The sequence below is a fragment of the Cotesia glomerata genome, linkage group LG1 (assembly GCF_020080835.1).
Source record: "Cotesia glomerata isolate CgM1 linkage group LG1, MPM_Cglom_v2.3, whole genome shotgun sequence".
Lineage (NCBI taxonomy): Eukaryota > Metazoa > Arthropoda > Insecta > Hymenoptera > Braconidae > Cotesia > Cotesia glomerata.
Window position 1 is genome coordinate 28,310,182 of NC_058158.1, and position 14,621 is coordinate 28,324,802.

The 14,621-nt window shown below is 29.0% G+C and overlaps 1 protein-coding gene across 1 annotated transcript in view; it reads right to left on the minus strand.

Moving 5' to 3' along the window:
• LOC123275225 (protein turtle homolog B-like) overlaps positions 1–14,621 on the minus strand; it is a 333,309-nt gene that overhangs the window by 125,692 nt on the left and 192,996 nt on the right. Inside the window, exon 8 of the mRNA XM_044743196.1 lies at positions 9,833–9,974. Within this exon, the coding sequence (XP_044599131.1) occupies positions 9,833–9,974 (142 nt within the window). The remainder of the gene's footprint in view (positions 1–9,832; positions 9,975–14,621) is intronic.

Genomic DNA, 14,621 nt, shown 5'->3' on the forward strand with positions numbered 1-14,621 from the left:
ACACTGAATTCATGACTGTGGATTCTGAGTAAAGTCCACTGTAATAAAGACAATGGCAATCATCATTTTTGTATTTAAAAAATTTTTTTTCAAATTTTTTGGTTTAGATTTTATTATTTTTTTTTTTTTTGTTTAACTGAGGTCATTTTTTTGTTACATTTTGATCTTTTTTTTTTAGTTCTTGGCGATAATCAAGACTCGTAAGAATCGTGATTTTCCCTCGACAATGTTTTCTGAGAGGAAAATCTCTAGACTTTGATGGTAATGGCTTCAGTAAATAAAAAAATTTTTTTATATGCTTTTTTGGGGAGAGGACCATCGTGCTCCAAAAAAAAATTTTTTTTTTGATTTTCTGCAAAATTTCGACGGATTTATTCAAAATAAACGGAAAATAAACGAATTTGATGGTTAAAAACCACAAAAAGAAATAACCAGCTTAAGGGGGCCGTCGTGTCCCACCCTCCCCTAAAATATTATGATAAATTTTTTGTTAGAATTTGAATTTTCGATAAAAATAAGCATTAAAACGGTTTTGGAGGGAAATGCAATCAAATTTTACATTTTTAATTACACAGGGCTATGTTGAATGCTGAGGACTGTACGAAAGTAAATCGCTAAATTTAATTAGTCAAGACGCTTTATGTTACAGCTCTCTCTTCAGATATTCTTTGTGCCTTTGGTTGGCCCGCATTTTAAATTAAATTTTTTTTTCAATAAGTATTTCAATTGATGCAAAATAATAATTTATTTCAACATAGCTTCTTCGTGAATAACTTCAACTTTTCATACAATCACAAAAGATCGTCAAATTTCTTAACAATTAAATTTTTCTGAAGCTGACAAAATATCGAAGATGACATTTGTATTACACGAAAAGGAAATTAATTCATCAAGAAAAATACTCCTCAAAGTTTTACTTTTATTGCAAGATATACAGTTCTTTTAATTCAAGAAATTCACTCTCGAATCAAGAACATAGAGATCTCCAATAAAAAAATGCTCATTTAAGAATTTTACCCTTAAAGAAAGCACTTTATTATTTTCAAACAACATAGCTTATCTTTCACTGAAGAATTTCTTCTCTTGAATTAAGATAGGCGGTAACATTGATTGAAGATATTACCGACTTGTTTTGAAAGTAACAATCCTCAAATTATTATTATTTTCTATACCTTTAAAAATAAGTCTGAAATATTTTTCAGAAAGGATTAAAATAAAAAATTTGTTTTTCTTTTTAAGTATTTTTTTGGTATTTCGAATTAAAAAATTGTTTTTTAATTAAGCCAAAAATTATTCTTAGTTACAGGAAATTTTGTCTTTTAATGAATTTTTTTTCAGTACACGGAAAAAAAATCCTATGAAAAATTACAATAGTAACATCGTAATCCAGGACTAGACTTTCAGTATCTCGATTTTTACGATGCTGCCGTTTACAGAATACAATTTGAATTATTGAAAATTACGATGTTATTTAGTAAATTTTTTTTCCGTAAGAGCAAGTGAATAAGGACGCATACTATATGTTTTAATAAAAGAGAGACAGAGTCCAGTAGTTTGCGACGCCACCACCGAAAGATGACCAACTACTGTATCGAGGGTCTTATTATGTGATTGAACAAAAATTTTAGATATTCCCTCCGATAGCGTTAGGGAATAAACCTTGGACTTGTGGCGGAGAGGACACCGGTTTCGATTCCTGGGTGATACAGAATTATTTTTTCGGTGACCTAAACTTCTTTTTAATTTGAGTGATAGAAATTTACGATGTTGCATTGTTTAAACTACGATGTTTGAGTTCTGGTCCGGCACTGCAATGTCCTATACTAAAAATTACGATGTTTTCATCGTAATTTTTCGTACAATTTGCTTTCCGCGTATGTCGACTCCGTAAATTTCTTTATATTTTTTAGTGCAATAATTGAAAATAAAACATAAATTCCGTTATTACTCACAGATGCATGTTTTCATTAAATCTTAATACAAAGAAAAATAAATTTTTTAAGCGAATTTCCATTACCTGAAAGTTGGAATAACGGTTGATTTTATGGGTATTCTATAATCAGTCTGACTGGTGTTACCACCTAGTGTAAGTTATGGCGTCATAATCAAACTTTAACTAACTGAAGTTACATAAGATACCGTTTATTGTGCCCACAGTATTATTACAGTGAGTTCTACAAAATTAAATCTTGAAAATTAATTCTATTTTTCTCTTAATAATAAATAACGTACACAGAATTATAACATCTAGTTTCGTAAGTTAGGATAAAATATTATTCATGTTAATTTTTTTATAATAACTGTAAAATGGAAAAAAATGGGGCTAAAAAAATTTGAGTGGCATGCTGTAAACAATTGATTTAAAAAATTAAATAAAATCGTAAATGCTTTATAATATGAATGGTTAGTTCATTTAGCCAATGGAAGTTTTAAAAGTACGTACGAGTACTTGGAGTCTTTGTACGTTTTGCTTTTAGCCGTACGCCTTCCTCTATTCTACCAATAAATAACCTTGTAAGACCGACGTAGAACATTTATCGCACTGTGTGATTTGTGGTGTGAAACCAACTGGACGAAGGGGCTTTCGCCTGGGCTCGCCACGAAATAAAAATAATTTCACGGAGGGTTGGAAAGTGTTTCCGGCAGAGTTGTTACGCTTTTCCGCCCAAATATTATTTTGCTTTTATATACTTTGATTCGCAATTTTTTTTAACGTATATTTGTTTACTGACTTTAGATATTTATTCAATAACCTTCGGCTCTCATGACTCTGCGATAAGTCGCAAGTAATTAATTTTATTTTTATTGTATCTAGAAGTAATTATAAAAATAAATAATAGTAATAATAATCTAAAGCATTAGATCATCGTTAACTGTCGGCCTATTATTCATGTGAATCAGTTTATATTTTACGTAAACTATATCATACAAAGTGTTACAACCTTTTATGATCTTCACTATGAATAAATTTATTTATGAACTAATTCTTAAATCAACAGCCGTTATTTAAAACTTATTGATCTTCTCATTCCTCTACCCATTGTAATTCTACACTTGAAAAGAGAAAAAAGTAATTGGGTCGCGAGAAGTGAAAATCAATCAAGTATAAGGAGTGAAACGCACGTTTGATCAGACAGTTATTCCACTTACAATTTATCTAACTAGCATTAATTAATCCAGGAATTTTTATTTATTGATTTATGATTATTTTTTTGAGACATAATTATTATTAAGAGTTTCTATTATTTTTTTTTCTATTTTATTATTATTTTTTAGTTGAATGCATAATTATAATAGATTTAACATATTCAGAATAAATAAAAACTGCTTAGCAAAACCATTCTCATTTTACCTGCGCTGTTTGAACGGAGTATCTAAATGTATCTGTAAATAAAATACTAGGGGGTTGCATAAATGTATATGAATCAGTTTGTGCGACAGTAAGTGTTTCAACCCAACTGCAGAGCATTTCATCTGGTATGCATTAGTTAATTAACTAACGCATCGCGGATGGCATTGCCAACATAATCGTTTCAATTATCTACAGTATACGAAATTCTCTATCGTAAATAAACTTTTTGGTAGTAAATCTACGGTATTGATTTGTATTGATGAATTATTTTACATTTTTAATTGAGCAAACATTGATTATAACTATCCAGAAGAAAATTTAATTTATCGCTTTACATTTACTTTCATTAATTATTTATTATGCAATCAGGCTAATGTTAGTGTAGATAGAAAGTATTTCGTAGTAAGTTTCAATTATGACTATTTTAAATACGCAGAGTTATCCGAGACAACATTGATTGCACATATTTGAATGATCAAAGTCTTTCGGGAGATAAAATTTCTTTACAAATCAAGCGTTTGGGATAACATTTTCCCTTTGTAACAAGAATTCTATGTATTTGCTTTCAAACAATTACTAAACCTAACGAAGACTAAAATTAACCGAAAATAATGAAACCTTTCTGATTTTACTCACTACTGAATTTTCAAAGCTTTGAGAACAGTAGTTCTCAGATTTTAATTTAATTAAAGTTAAATTCAAAAGTTAATCATGTAGGATCAAAGAATTCATTCAAACGCGATAGTATAGAAAGAAATAATTAAGCGTTGTATATTTACACTTGGTTCGAAAAAGGAGATATTAATCTAGAAATCAGTTGAAACTAATTAAATTGGTAAAATTTATTCCGCAGTTTTGTATAATTTTATCTGAGCTGATCAAAGATTTTCTAAATATTTTATAAGATTTGATAAATAATTTCCCAACATAAAATAATTTGATAAATTTTTATTAACAGTTAACAAATATTTATCAATTAATAAGAAGTCATTTAATCGACACAAGTTATTAAATGTTGACAAATATTCATTTATAGTTATATGTGATTGTATTTGTTACATTTGCTTAGATCTTTGAATAAAAAATGAGTGTACAAATTCTTTTGTGATACTTTTTATAACACCATACCTTTGATAAATAAAAAAATTCAATTAAATTAGATAGATTAATATTTCTCTTAGAAAAAAAAATAATAAAACAATGGTTGCAATAAATCAAGCGTACAAAATTTTTTTGATACGGCTTATATATATATTTTACTCAAAAAAATTTGTTGATATTTTAACTATTGGTAAATTTTTCTTAACTGTTTATGAATATCTATTAATAAATGTACGTTTCTCAAAAAAAATATTTATTAAAAGTTAAAAAAAAATTAGCCGTACTAAATCTATACAAATAAATGGAGAGCCGGTTTTTCTGTCCGATTATACTGCGAAAACTACTGAACCGATCGGAATAATACTTATGCCATAAGATGCAGCGTGTTTCGGAGAAAGTTTTAGTATATGATATGGTGGTGATGACTTATCCGGAACCTATATTTTTTTGACTTAGAAATAATGAATTTTTTTGCTCGACGGGCAGAAAGCGTCAACTTTCGGCCCGCTGCGCTAAACGAAAGTGCCGCTTTCTGCCTTCGTCGAGCAAAAAAATAGTATACACTCCACGGGAAGTAAATAAGAAAGCCTCAGATCACATGTTTGTCAACCTCGGCTTCGCCTCGGCCGACAATTACATGTGATCTGAGACATTTCTTACTTTACTTCCCTAGGTGTGTAATATACTATTTATTGTAACTAAATTTATTCTATTCGATTGTCAATTGTTTAAAATGAATTTTTTAATTCTATTGGTTATATTTATATACTAGCCAGATTTCTTCACTTATGAGACCTGCAGTTTCTTTAACTGCAACTTTCAATGCTCATTACAAATTTTTTTTTTTTATATCAATTATTATTCATTTTTGTAAGAAAAATACGGGAATGTTATAATGATTGCACATTGAAAGTTACAATGAATATTAGCTAGAATAATTACATGGATAAAAGGTGCATGCCAATTCGATAGAATTTGGAATCCGTGCAAGTCAAAACAATACTCTAATTAAATTTCAAGTCTAGATCTAAAAATGCAGTTCTATAAAGCGCCCAGTGGAGCGAGCGAGTAATAGCTAGTAAATTATCTAGTAATTTATCATATGCACTGTATCATATTTATTAATGATTAATTGGAAAACCGCAAGCAATCTGTGACAGAACAGCTAATATTAAATTAACACTTTCGCCTTATTATCACTCTGCTCCACCGCAATTTCAACCGAAGCCGTTTAGTTTACTTTCAACCACTTTCGTGTCAGATGACTTTAAATCTTAATCGAACGTAATAAGCCAACTATACTCAAAGGATCGGAAATTTTTTTTAAAAAACCAATATTAAGTTCCAATTCAAATTACAATTAATAAACACGAAAAATGCAAGCTATTACTCCCTTTAATTGCCGCACCGTATCTGGCTATATCATTGCTTAATTAAACTTATAATTGTTTCATCATGAGTTAACTCATCAGCGGGTTATCTCGGTTTATTTCCGCTTGCACACTTGGATCGCTCCGAGTACATATATATTTTAAATTGAATCGCTAAACAGATTGATGGAGAATCTTGAGTAGTAAATCACATTAGAAATTCCCTAACTCTTGATGATCACATTATAATGTGAGTATCTAGGTTATGAGTACACCGGGATCTACTTGAACAAATTAGATCGGAGGTATAATAGTCGTAAATAAAGGGATAACGATACTGCATATCGTGAGATGTACCAACAGAACATCGGTTCCCTTGGTATCTCCTCATAAAGGTAAACAACTCATGAGACAGATCTGATTAATTTTGTAACATAATTTCGTAGGAAGGCTTTAGGACATCATATTGCTCTTGCGTATCTATTTGTCATATATTATTGTTACTGTAGAAAGATGTTCATATTGATAGTCTACTTACGCAATTTAAACTACTCCATTTAGCCAGTTAATGTAATAATTAAGGTACCGGCGGGTAATAAGGCCTAGCTAAGGGAGATTTTGAAAAAAATCGAAAATATTGCATTTAATTATTGAAATGTAACGTTAATTTTTATTATATTAATACATTAGCCACAAAATATAATGAAGTAATGGTAATTTTTACCATAAACAAACACAAAATTAAATTTTTTCAAAAACCTTGTGAATAGGCCTTATTTTACTACGGTAGGATAATAAGGCCTGCGGGTTAAACATACTGGAAATAGTTATACTATAATCAATAAAATTGGTATAGATCAATCATCACTTAAATTTAGCAACAATACTTCTTAAAATGTTATAATAATACTAAAGATGTTATATAAAATTATAAAAAATGTTTACCATTTAGTCAAACCGTTTTTTAGGAATTTTTCTGCGCTACTTTAGCATATGATGGATGATGAAATATAGAATACAGGGAACGTTGTATTGGGACTCTATAAACTTGTAGCGACATTTCTATGCTAGTCGCTTCTACTAGAGAAGTCTTGCACGGAAGCGGTTATTTTAAATAGCATTTCTATCACTTAGGCCTTATTACCCGCGGGTACTTAATACAAAAATAAAACTATTAAGAAAATTTGTTTTTTTACAAAAGAAGATAAATAGATTAAAATTCAGATATGATTGTTTATGATTTCGAAATTAAAAGCTTGTTGTAAATTTTAAAATTAAAAATTTTGTAACGTATTTAGTGTGCGCGGTTGTAAAATATTTTAATACTTTTAATGAAATTCGTAAAATCTATATACTAGACTTTAAAAATTGAAATACACAATGACGCACACCAGTACGTTCCAAAAATTTTTTAAATTTTTAAATTTACAACAAAATTTTTTTTAATTTCCGAAAATCATAAACAATCATATCGGTTACTTGGATTTTTTAAATTTTATTTTATATCTTTTGTAAAGAAAACAAACTTTTTTTTCTTAATAGTTTTATGAACGTGGACTTGGCACGATTTTTTTACAGTGAAACTGTTTTTGTTCAGATTTTTAGTATTTTTGTAATTATAATAAAAATTTACAATTGGTACTAACTTAAATCTCGCGTTGGCTGTATTTTTTATAGCAAACTATCCTCTTGAAGCTAGTTTATGTAAAAATACTTCCAGCGCACCCTGGCGGGTGTAGATGCAAGCTGTGAAATATCTTTTTAACTGTAGTTTTCTATCTAAGGAATGTTTACTATGCATTCTCGCATTATTTAGTATGTGGCAGATCACTTTGGCCGTCGAGAAAATAGTCAGGATCGTAATTTTTGCGTTGGTATAGTTTGTGCTGATTAAATTTAGTAATTTCAAGTAGATTAATTGTTATAAGTGAATATAATTAATTAATAACAGTAAAATAAAGTATGAATTACTGTTATAATATACAATTTAGGAAAAAAAGTATCGTGGAATTAAATAAAATTTTGCAACCTCAAAATACCGTTCTGCTTACAGTAAACATAGTCGGTAGTCTGGCGCTCCGTTGACAACGGATTTGAACGGAACTTGGCGCCAGATTCTACCGAATCTGTAGATTTAAGTATTTACCAAAAAACAAAATTTTCAAAAACTAGCAATGATTTCCGTTTTTTTTTTAAAGAATTTTACATTATTGATTAGAGAACAAGTTTTTTTTGCTCAAAATACTAAAAAATCTTGAAAAAAATAGTAATAAATAAAGTACCAAAAATAGCCTAAAAACCCATTCTGAAAGTTATGTAAGACTTGTTTTCAATTATATAGATAATATGAGATATTGGAGGATTACTAATATTCTTGAGACAAGTCGGTAATATCTTGAATCAATGTTACCGCTCATTTTAATCAATCAAAACCACGCTAAGAGAGTAATCTTGAGAGTCTCTGAATACACACGAATTTCACAAATGCTAAATCTATTATGTTTGCTGTCAGTCAAAGAGAAAATCAAATATAATGTGTATATATAATGATAAAATAATTTGTACAAGACATAAACAACTGTCACTACCAAAAATAAGTAAAACAATTTACACACAATGTGCTTATTATGTAGCTTTAAGATATTACAATAAATTACCAATAGAGATGAAAACTTTGAATGATAAGAAGAAACTAATAAACAAAAAACTGAGAGAATCGATAAAAATAGATAATTAGTTAAAAATCGTGATATTAATTTACATGTTGCAACAATATTACTTATAAAACTTATATAAATAACTAGCTTGTTAGGTTGTTTTTCTTTTAGCTTGCACTGTATTAAGTATTACTATATTACTATCTTATATATTAAGAGATTGTTGATAATAAAATATATTTTTGTTAATATGTACTCGTTCTATGCACAGGTGCTATACGCACCTCTATAGAATTTTTTTTGTAACGAGATTAATAAATAAATAAAAAAAAAAAATAAAAAAATATTTGCTTACAAAATACTTAACAACTTGACATCAGGTTAGTTCAAGTGAATCATGAAATAAATAATCACAAATATAAAAAAGTGGGAATAAAATCAGTTAAGAAAGAGATTGAATCATTGTATGTAAAAGCAAATTTTTGACTTTTAGAGATCGTGCATATTATTATTATTATCAATTTAAGGGTTAAAATATTCATGGGTAAAAAATAGCTAATCTAGCTTCAAAATAATGAAGTGCTTTGTTGAATTCGTAAAATTCTTGATTGAAGAATTTTTTCACCACATCTTCTTAGTTTTATTTTCTTGATTTTGTTCGTGAATTTTTTGTATTAACTCGAACTGAGTAACTCAAAGCATGAGTGAAATTTTCAAGAGAATATTTTTCTTGAATCAAGTATTTTTTTTGCAGTATAATAAGTAAAAACTTTGTTTCTATCTTGCAAACTAGTGAATTCAAATGTCTCTTCAAGTATAATGGATACATAAACTCTAGAAACAGCAAAAAGAAGTAAAGTATATAGACGAGCTTATATTGGTATTTCGGCGGAAATAAATGAACAATTTGACCTTGAAGGACTTGTTCAATAGGACTTAAGCGAAATTGGATCCTTGTTATCCGTTCTCTTTCTCAGTCTTTCCCTCTCTGTATATATAACGTCGTAGATTTTATTGACCAATCGGATATTCAAATGAAATTCTCGAGAATACGTAACCCGGTTGACAATGTAGTGTTATTGGATGTATATGTGTGTATATATATAAGTATACACATATATCAGTACCGTTGGAGCAACATAGTGGTAAAGAGAAGACTAGTCACTGGAATAATCGATTTTATTTTCTATTATCGTCAGACACGTAACCACTTTATGCGAACGATGTAATAGTGTAGTTGGGTATTATACTAGTAGGTACTCAAGAATGGTGGGATATCTATATAGCTATACATGTACAGATATACCCAGTCATAGAATAGCGAGCTTATATCAAAGATCAATATTACTCACAGTGTACCACCAAGTTCCATCGATCTTCAATGGCTGCATCGGATAATCGTGAATTCTCAGCACGGCAAATCAAGTACTTGCCGTCATCTTCGTAGCTCGGGTACCATTCAAGTAGGCTTTCACTCGTCGTTCCGTCTTGAATCTGATTGAAAAATAATAATACAACAATGCATTTAAATTAATTTACATTATAAATAATTAACCTGATTTAGAGAAAATAACTTTTTATTTCTACGATGAAGTTTTTTTTTTTTTTTATTTACGTTCGCCTCATTTAAATTTGTATTGGCATGATTGGATGGAAGTGCTAAACGTTAACTGAATTTAAATAAGCTATATTTCAATTACAATTACAAACGCTGATTAATTTTATTCGAAAATGGAAATGATGGTTCCGGAATTCATTCTTCATTTTCCATTTCACTTTCCACGTTTCTGGCATATAGATATAAATATATGTATATATGTGCTACTATTCTGATGTGTATAACGTGAAACCAATGGCTAATTGCAACACAATAAATTGATGACATGTAAATTACTAAAATTTCACTGAAATTTCATAACCACACTAATGTACTATATAGTTTGTTGAGGAGTGAGGAGTGAGTACCCTCTACAATTTCTCTCTTCTCTTTATCTCTAGTCCTTCGTCATTTTACATGAATTAATTCAGTGATTCTGAACGGCCATGACAGACATTTCCATGATAATCCCCGGGGTTCATGGAGTAACCTCATGGTAATATTCACTTTTCAATTACGTCAGATCCTTTAAAGACTATTTCACTTGGATTACTATTATTCAAATTTTTTTGTTCGGAAAATATTAGTAATTGTTACTTCATTTTAATTACTTTAAATGTAGCTATTGAATTATTGATGATTTAATAAAATACCATGATAAGAATGTTCATCGGAATTCAATTTTTTTTTTAAATAATACATAAAATTTGATTATTAAATATTTGACCGATAAAAATAACAATATAGAAATTTTGTTGAATATTATTTTTAAAAAATTTTTAATAAAATTGATATTGATACATAAACTGTTGAAATTATTTGAAACAGATAAATACCGATGGATAAATAAAATATACTTAATTACGATAAATTCCATACAGTTATAAACTAGGATAAAAATTCGTGCAAAAACCAATCAACAAAAAAATCTAAAAAACGTTTTATTAAGTGAAGTATTCAAATAATATAAAACAATAAGTTTTTCTTATCCATCGGAAAACTTATTAAATGCTATCAACAAAAATTTTTAGTAGCCATTAAAAAATTCTTCGGTGATTTAGAGAGCGATAATTGATAAAAAAAAGTAGAATAATTAAATGTCTTTTTCTAAAGTGACGGGTTCACATTAAAAAAAATCTATTAATACTGTGAAAATTGTATATATAATTTTATTTATTTCCAGCAGAGCAGTATCTTTAATATCTTTTGTTCTATGCAGATTTTTTTCTCGTGAAAAATTCATAGAATATCAACGTATGTTCATTAAAATATCGTTATAACATACAATAATAGTATGTACTACAGTTTATATTAAACAAGATATTTGATACAGAATATACTCTTAATGTTAACTCAAATGTTTTTCAGTGGTAATTTAATTCTCCTGTAATATTCTGATTCTCTACCTATCTGCAAACGACTAAATAAACAACGAGCACGGAATGAAATGAAATAGAATCAAAATAAATGCATTTAAATATGACGCTTGAGTGAAAATAACTCGGATTATGTTTATTTTCACCTGCATAGTTTCATTTTTTTAATATGATTCAATTTATAAGCATAAGTCGTCATTCATAATGGTGAAATTTTTTTTATTATTTCATAAAAACTAAAATAAATATCCAACTCGTAAAATTTAAATTGATTTTCTGGAAAACTGCTCTCATGGAAATCTCATCATTAAAATGCAATTGTTATTACTGAGTTTCTATCCATAGCACATTTCAATCAACAGAAATTACTTGAGCTTAAGACCGGGAGTACAATGCTGCTTTTGTCATTGTTTATCTGAGGAAACGGTTCAACATTTTTTGCTAGAATGCTTGGTTTTCACAACTTCACGTTAAACTATTTTAAGACCACAAACAGAAAACGGTAACACATCGTATATTTTAACACGATTGTGCTTTATTTTCACAAACGCACGGATCTCGCCCATTTTCAATCGGATTCATCATTTTTTGTCCTTCTCACTCAGTAAATTCAATTTTCGAGCCCTTGGTGTCAACCGCAAAAGTACTGATTTCTACACCGATAAAAAAGTAAACTTAATTCAAAAGAAGAAATCTTGAACCAAGAACACCATTTTGAAGAGCATAATTTTCTTGAGAAAAGTAATTATTCTTGAGTCAAGAATTTTTTATATGGACTCAAAAAAATCTATTTCTTCAAAATGGTATTCTTGGTTCAAGGCTTTTTTCTCTTGAATCGTTTACTTTTTTATCAGTAAAGAAACCCTAATTTATCACCTATTATTTCCGGACTGAGCCGCAAAAGGTACCACCGTTTTTTTTCCCTGTATCTTTCTTAAACAACCGGACGGAATTGAGAAAGACTGCACTGAAAAAAAAGTTTACAGTATGTAAAGAAAAAAATTACATTCTAGCTTAATAACTAAAAATTTTGAATAGTTTATTGATTTAGTGACTAATGAGCGGTGTTAATTTTTTCTCTACTTGCAGTTAATTGCAAAGGAGACTGAATTGTAGAAAAATCACAACAACGTCATTTCGCTTACATCTAATACACAGTGTATATATCGGAAAAAAATCCATGATCATACACGACCACGTGTTAATCTCACGCATGACCATGACTGAATATTTACCATACGTAAAAAAGCATTACCATGAAAGAGCAAGCACTCTCATGTCTGACCAAACACGATCATGCTTTTTAGATCTGGCGAGTATTCAGACATGACCATGCATAAGCAAGCATCATCGCGTATGACCAGGTATGACCATATATAGAGAACAAAATAACGATAAAATAGTATATTATGCATCTAGGGAGGAAAGTAGGACATTCTAAATCGCGCAATATTGTCACCCGAGCCAAAGACGAGGGTGACAAAAGCGCGAGTTGAGATGTCCTACTATTCTCCTGTGGTGCCTAAACGATTTTTTATCATGCTGGGACCGAAAGTTCGTTGATTTGTAAAATTAAAAATAAATAAAACAATATGTGGCCATTGCAAACAGGAAGGCTTAAGACTCTCATTTGTTTTATTTTTTTTTTTTTATATTGAGAAATTATTTATCTGATAGGCTAAAAAGCTAAGAGGTCCAGGGGAAAACCCCGGCAACTTAAAAAGGAAATTTGATTGAAATGTAAGCATCAATTATTAGGTTTTTATACCTTTCAAATTGGACTTTCTGATCTCGATTTTACTATGTTCGTTTCAATGTTTGTGACGCTAATATACAAAGACTATAGTATAAATTATCATCAAGCTAAGTGCGGATCACAAACCTTGAGTTCATAATGCAACATTGACTAAACTTTTTAAATTGTATCTAGATTATTAACTATTGCAAGTCCTAAATTGAATTTATTTCGTATAAAAAGTCAATGACAATCTTTAAACAATTAATTTGAACAGTCCAATATTCGAATAGTTTATTTTTTTTTTTTCATTTTTTTAAGTGTTTGCTATGTCTCGTTTCATTTCACAGATGTAAAATGTCGGTTAGCACAAAGTGAAACAGAACATCACTCCCATGTGATTGATTTCTGAGTAAATAACCGAAATTCAAGTGTGAGGTGTCATAAATGTCACAATATGTGATAGTTTCATCCCAAGGACGTCAACAAACTCGTCAATAAGCCTAATCTGATGGGTTACGTTCTACAATCTACGTACAAAAAGAGCTAGAACAGTGCAATAAACTTTCCTGTAATAGCTCAGTAACACCCAGAGGCGTACGATAACTTATTTTTATGCATATGTTTACTTCAACAGTTGAAATAGCTCAGGTATGTTGATTTCCATTGTTAGGTGTTTATAATTTACTTTGTAAACTGTAGTGGAATTTTCGTAGTACACTATCCACTTGACGGCAAAAATTTCATTATAGTATTTTTATTTAAACTTATTTATCGTATAAAATTGTTTACTGAAAATATCATAATAATTTTTTTTTATCATCATAAATACACAGTTCAAAAAACTAGTAGCTTTTTCTTCATTAACAATAATTTCATTAAATTCGCTATGAAACTGCAGGTATTAGGAGAATTGATAGTCGGACTTTAAGCCATATACAGTTTGTATAGCTTATGAAACTTTTAAAATATCAGTTACAATTCATTTTATTCATTTAAGGTTTTAAAATACAAACACAGAGTAGTTAGGTTTTTTGATTGTCAAAAATGTACCATAAAAGCTTCTGTTTTTAGTTTTTTTTTTTTTTTTTTTTTTTTTTAGTGCACGCAAAAGTATTTAATGTACACTAAAAGCTTAACTACCCGGGTCAAAAAATTTAGTCTGTTTATGATTAATAAAAATTTTTAATATTTTTCATTCAATTTAATTTTATTATGTGCATCTATTTTATATAAGAATTTAATCAAGACCAAAATCAGACTTTTTTGTCACAATCATTTAACTGGTTTTGATCGCATCAAGGTCAAAAACAGACCAAAACGTTGCATAATTTTTAGTCGGTTTTTGATCGCCTGTAGATCAAAAACAGACCTGTTACGAATTAGATAGTAATAATAATAATAATAATAATAATAATAATAACACACCATAA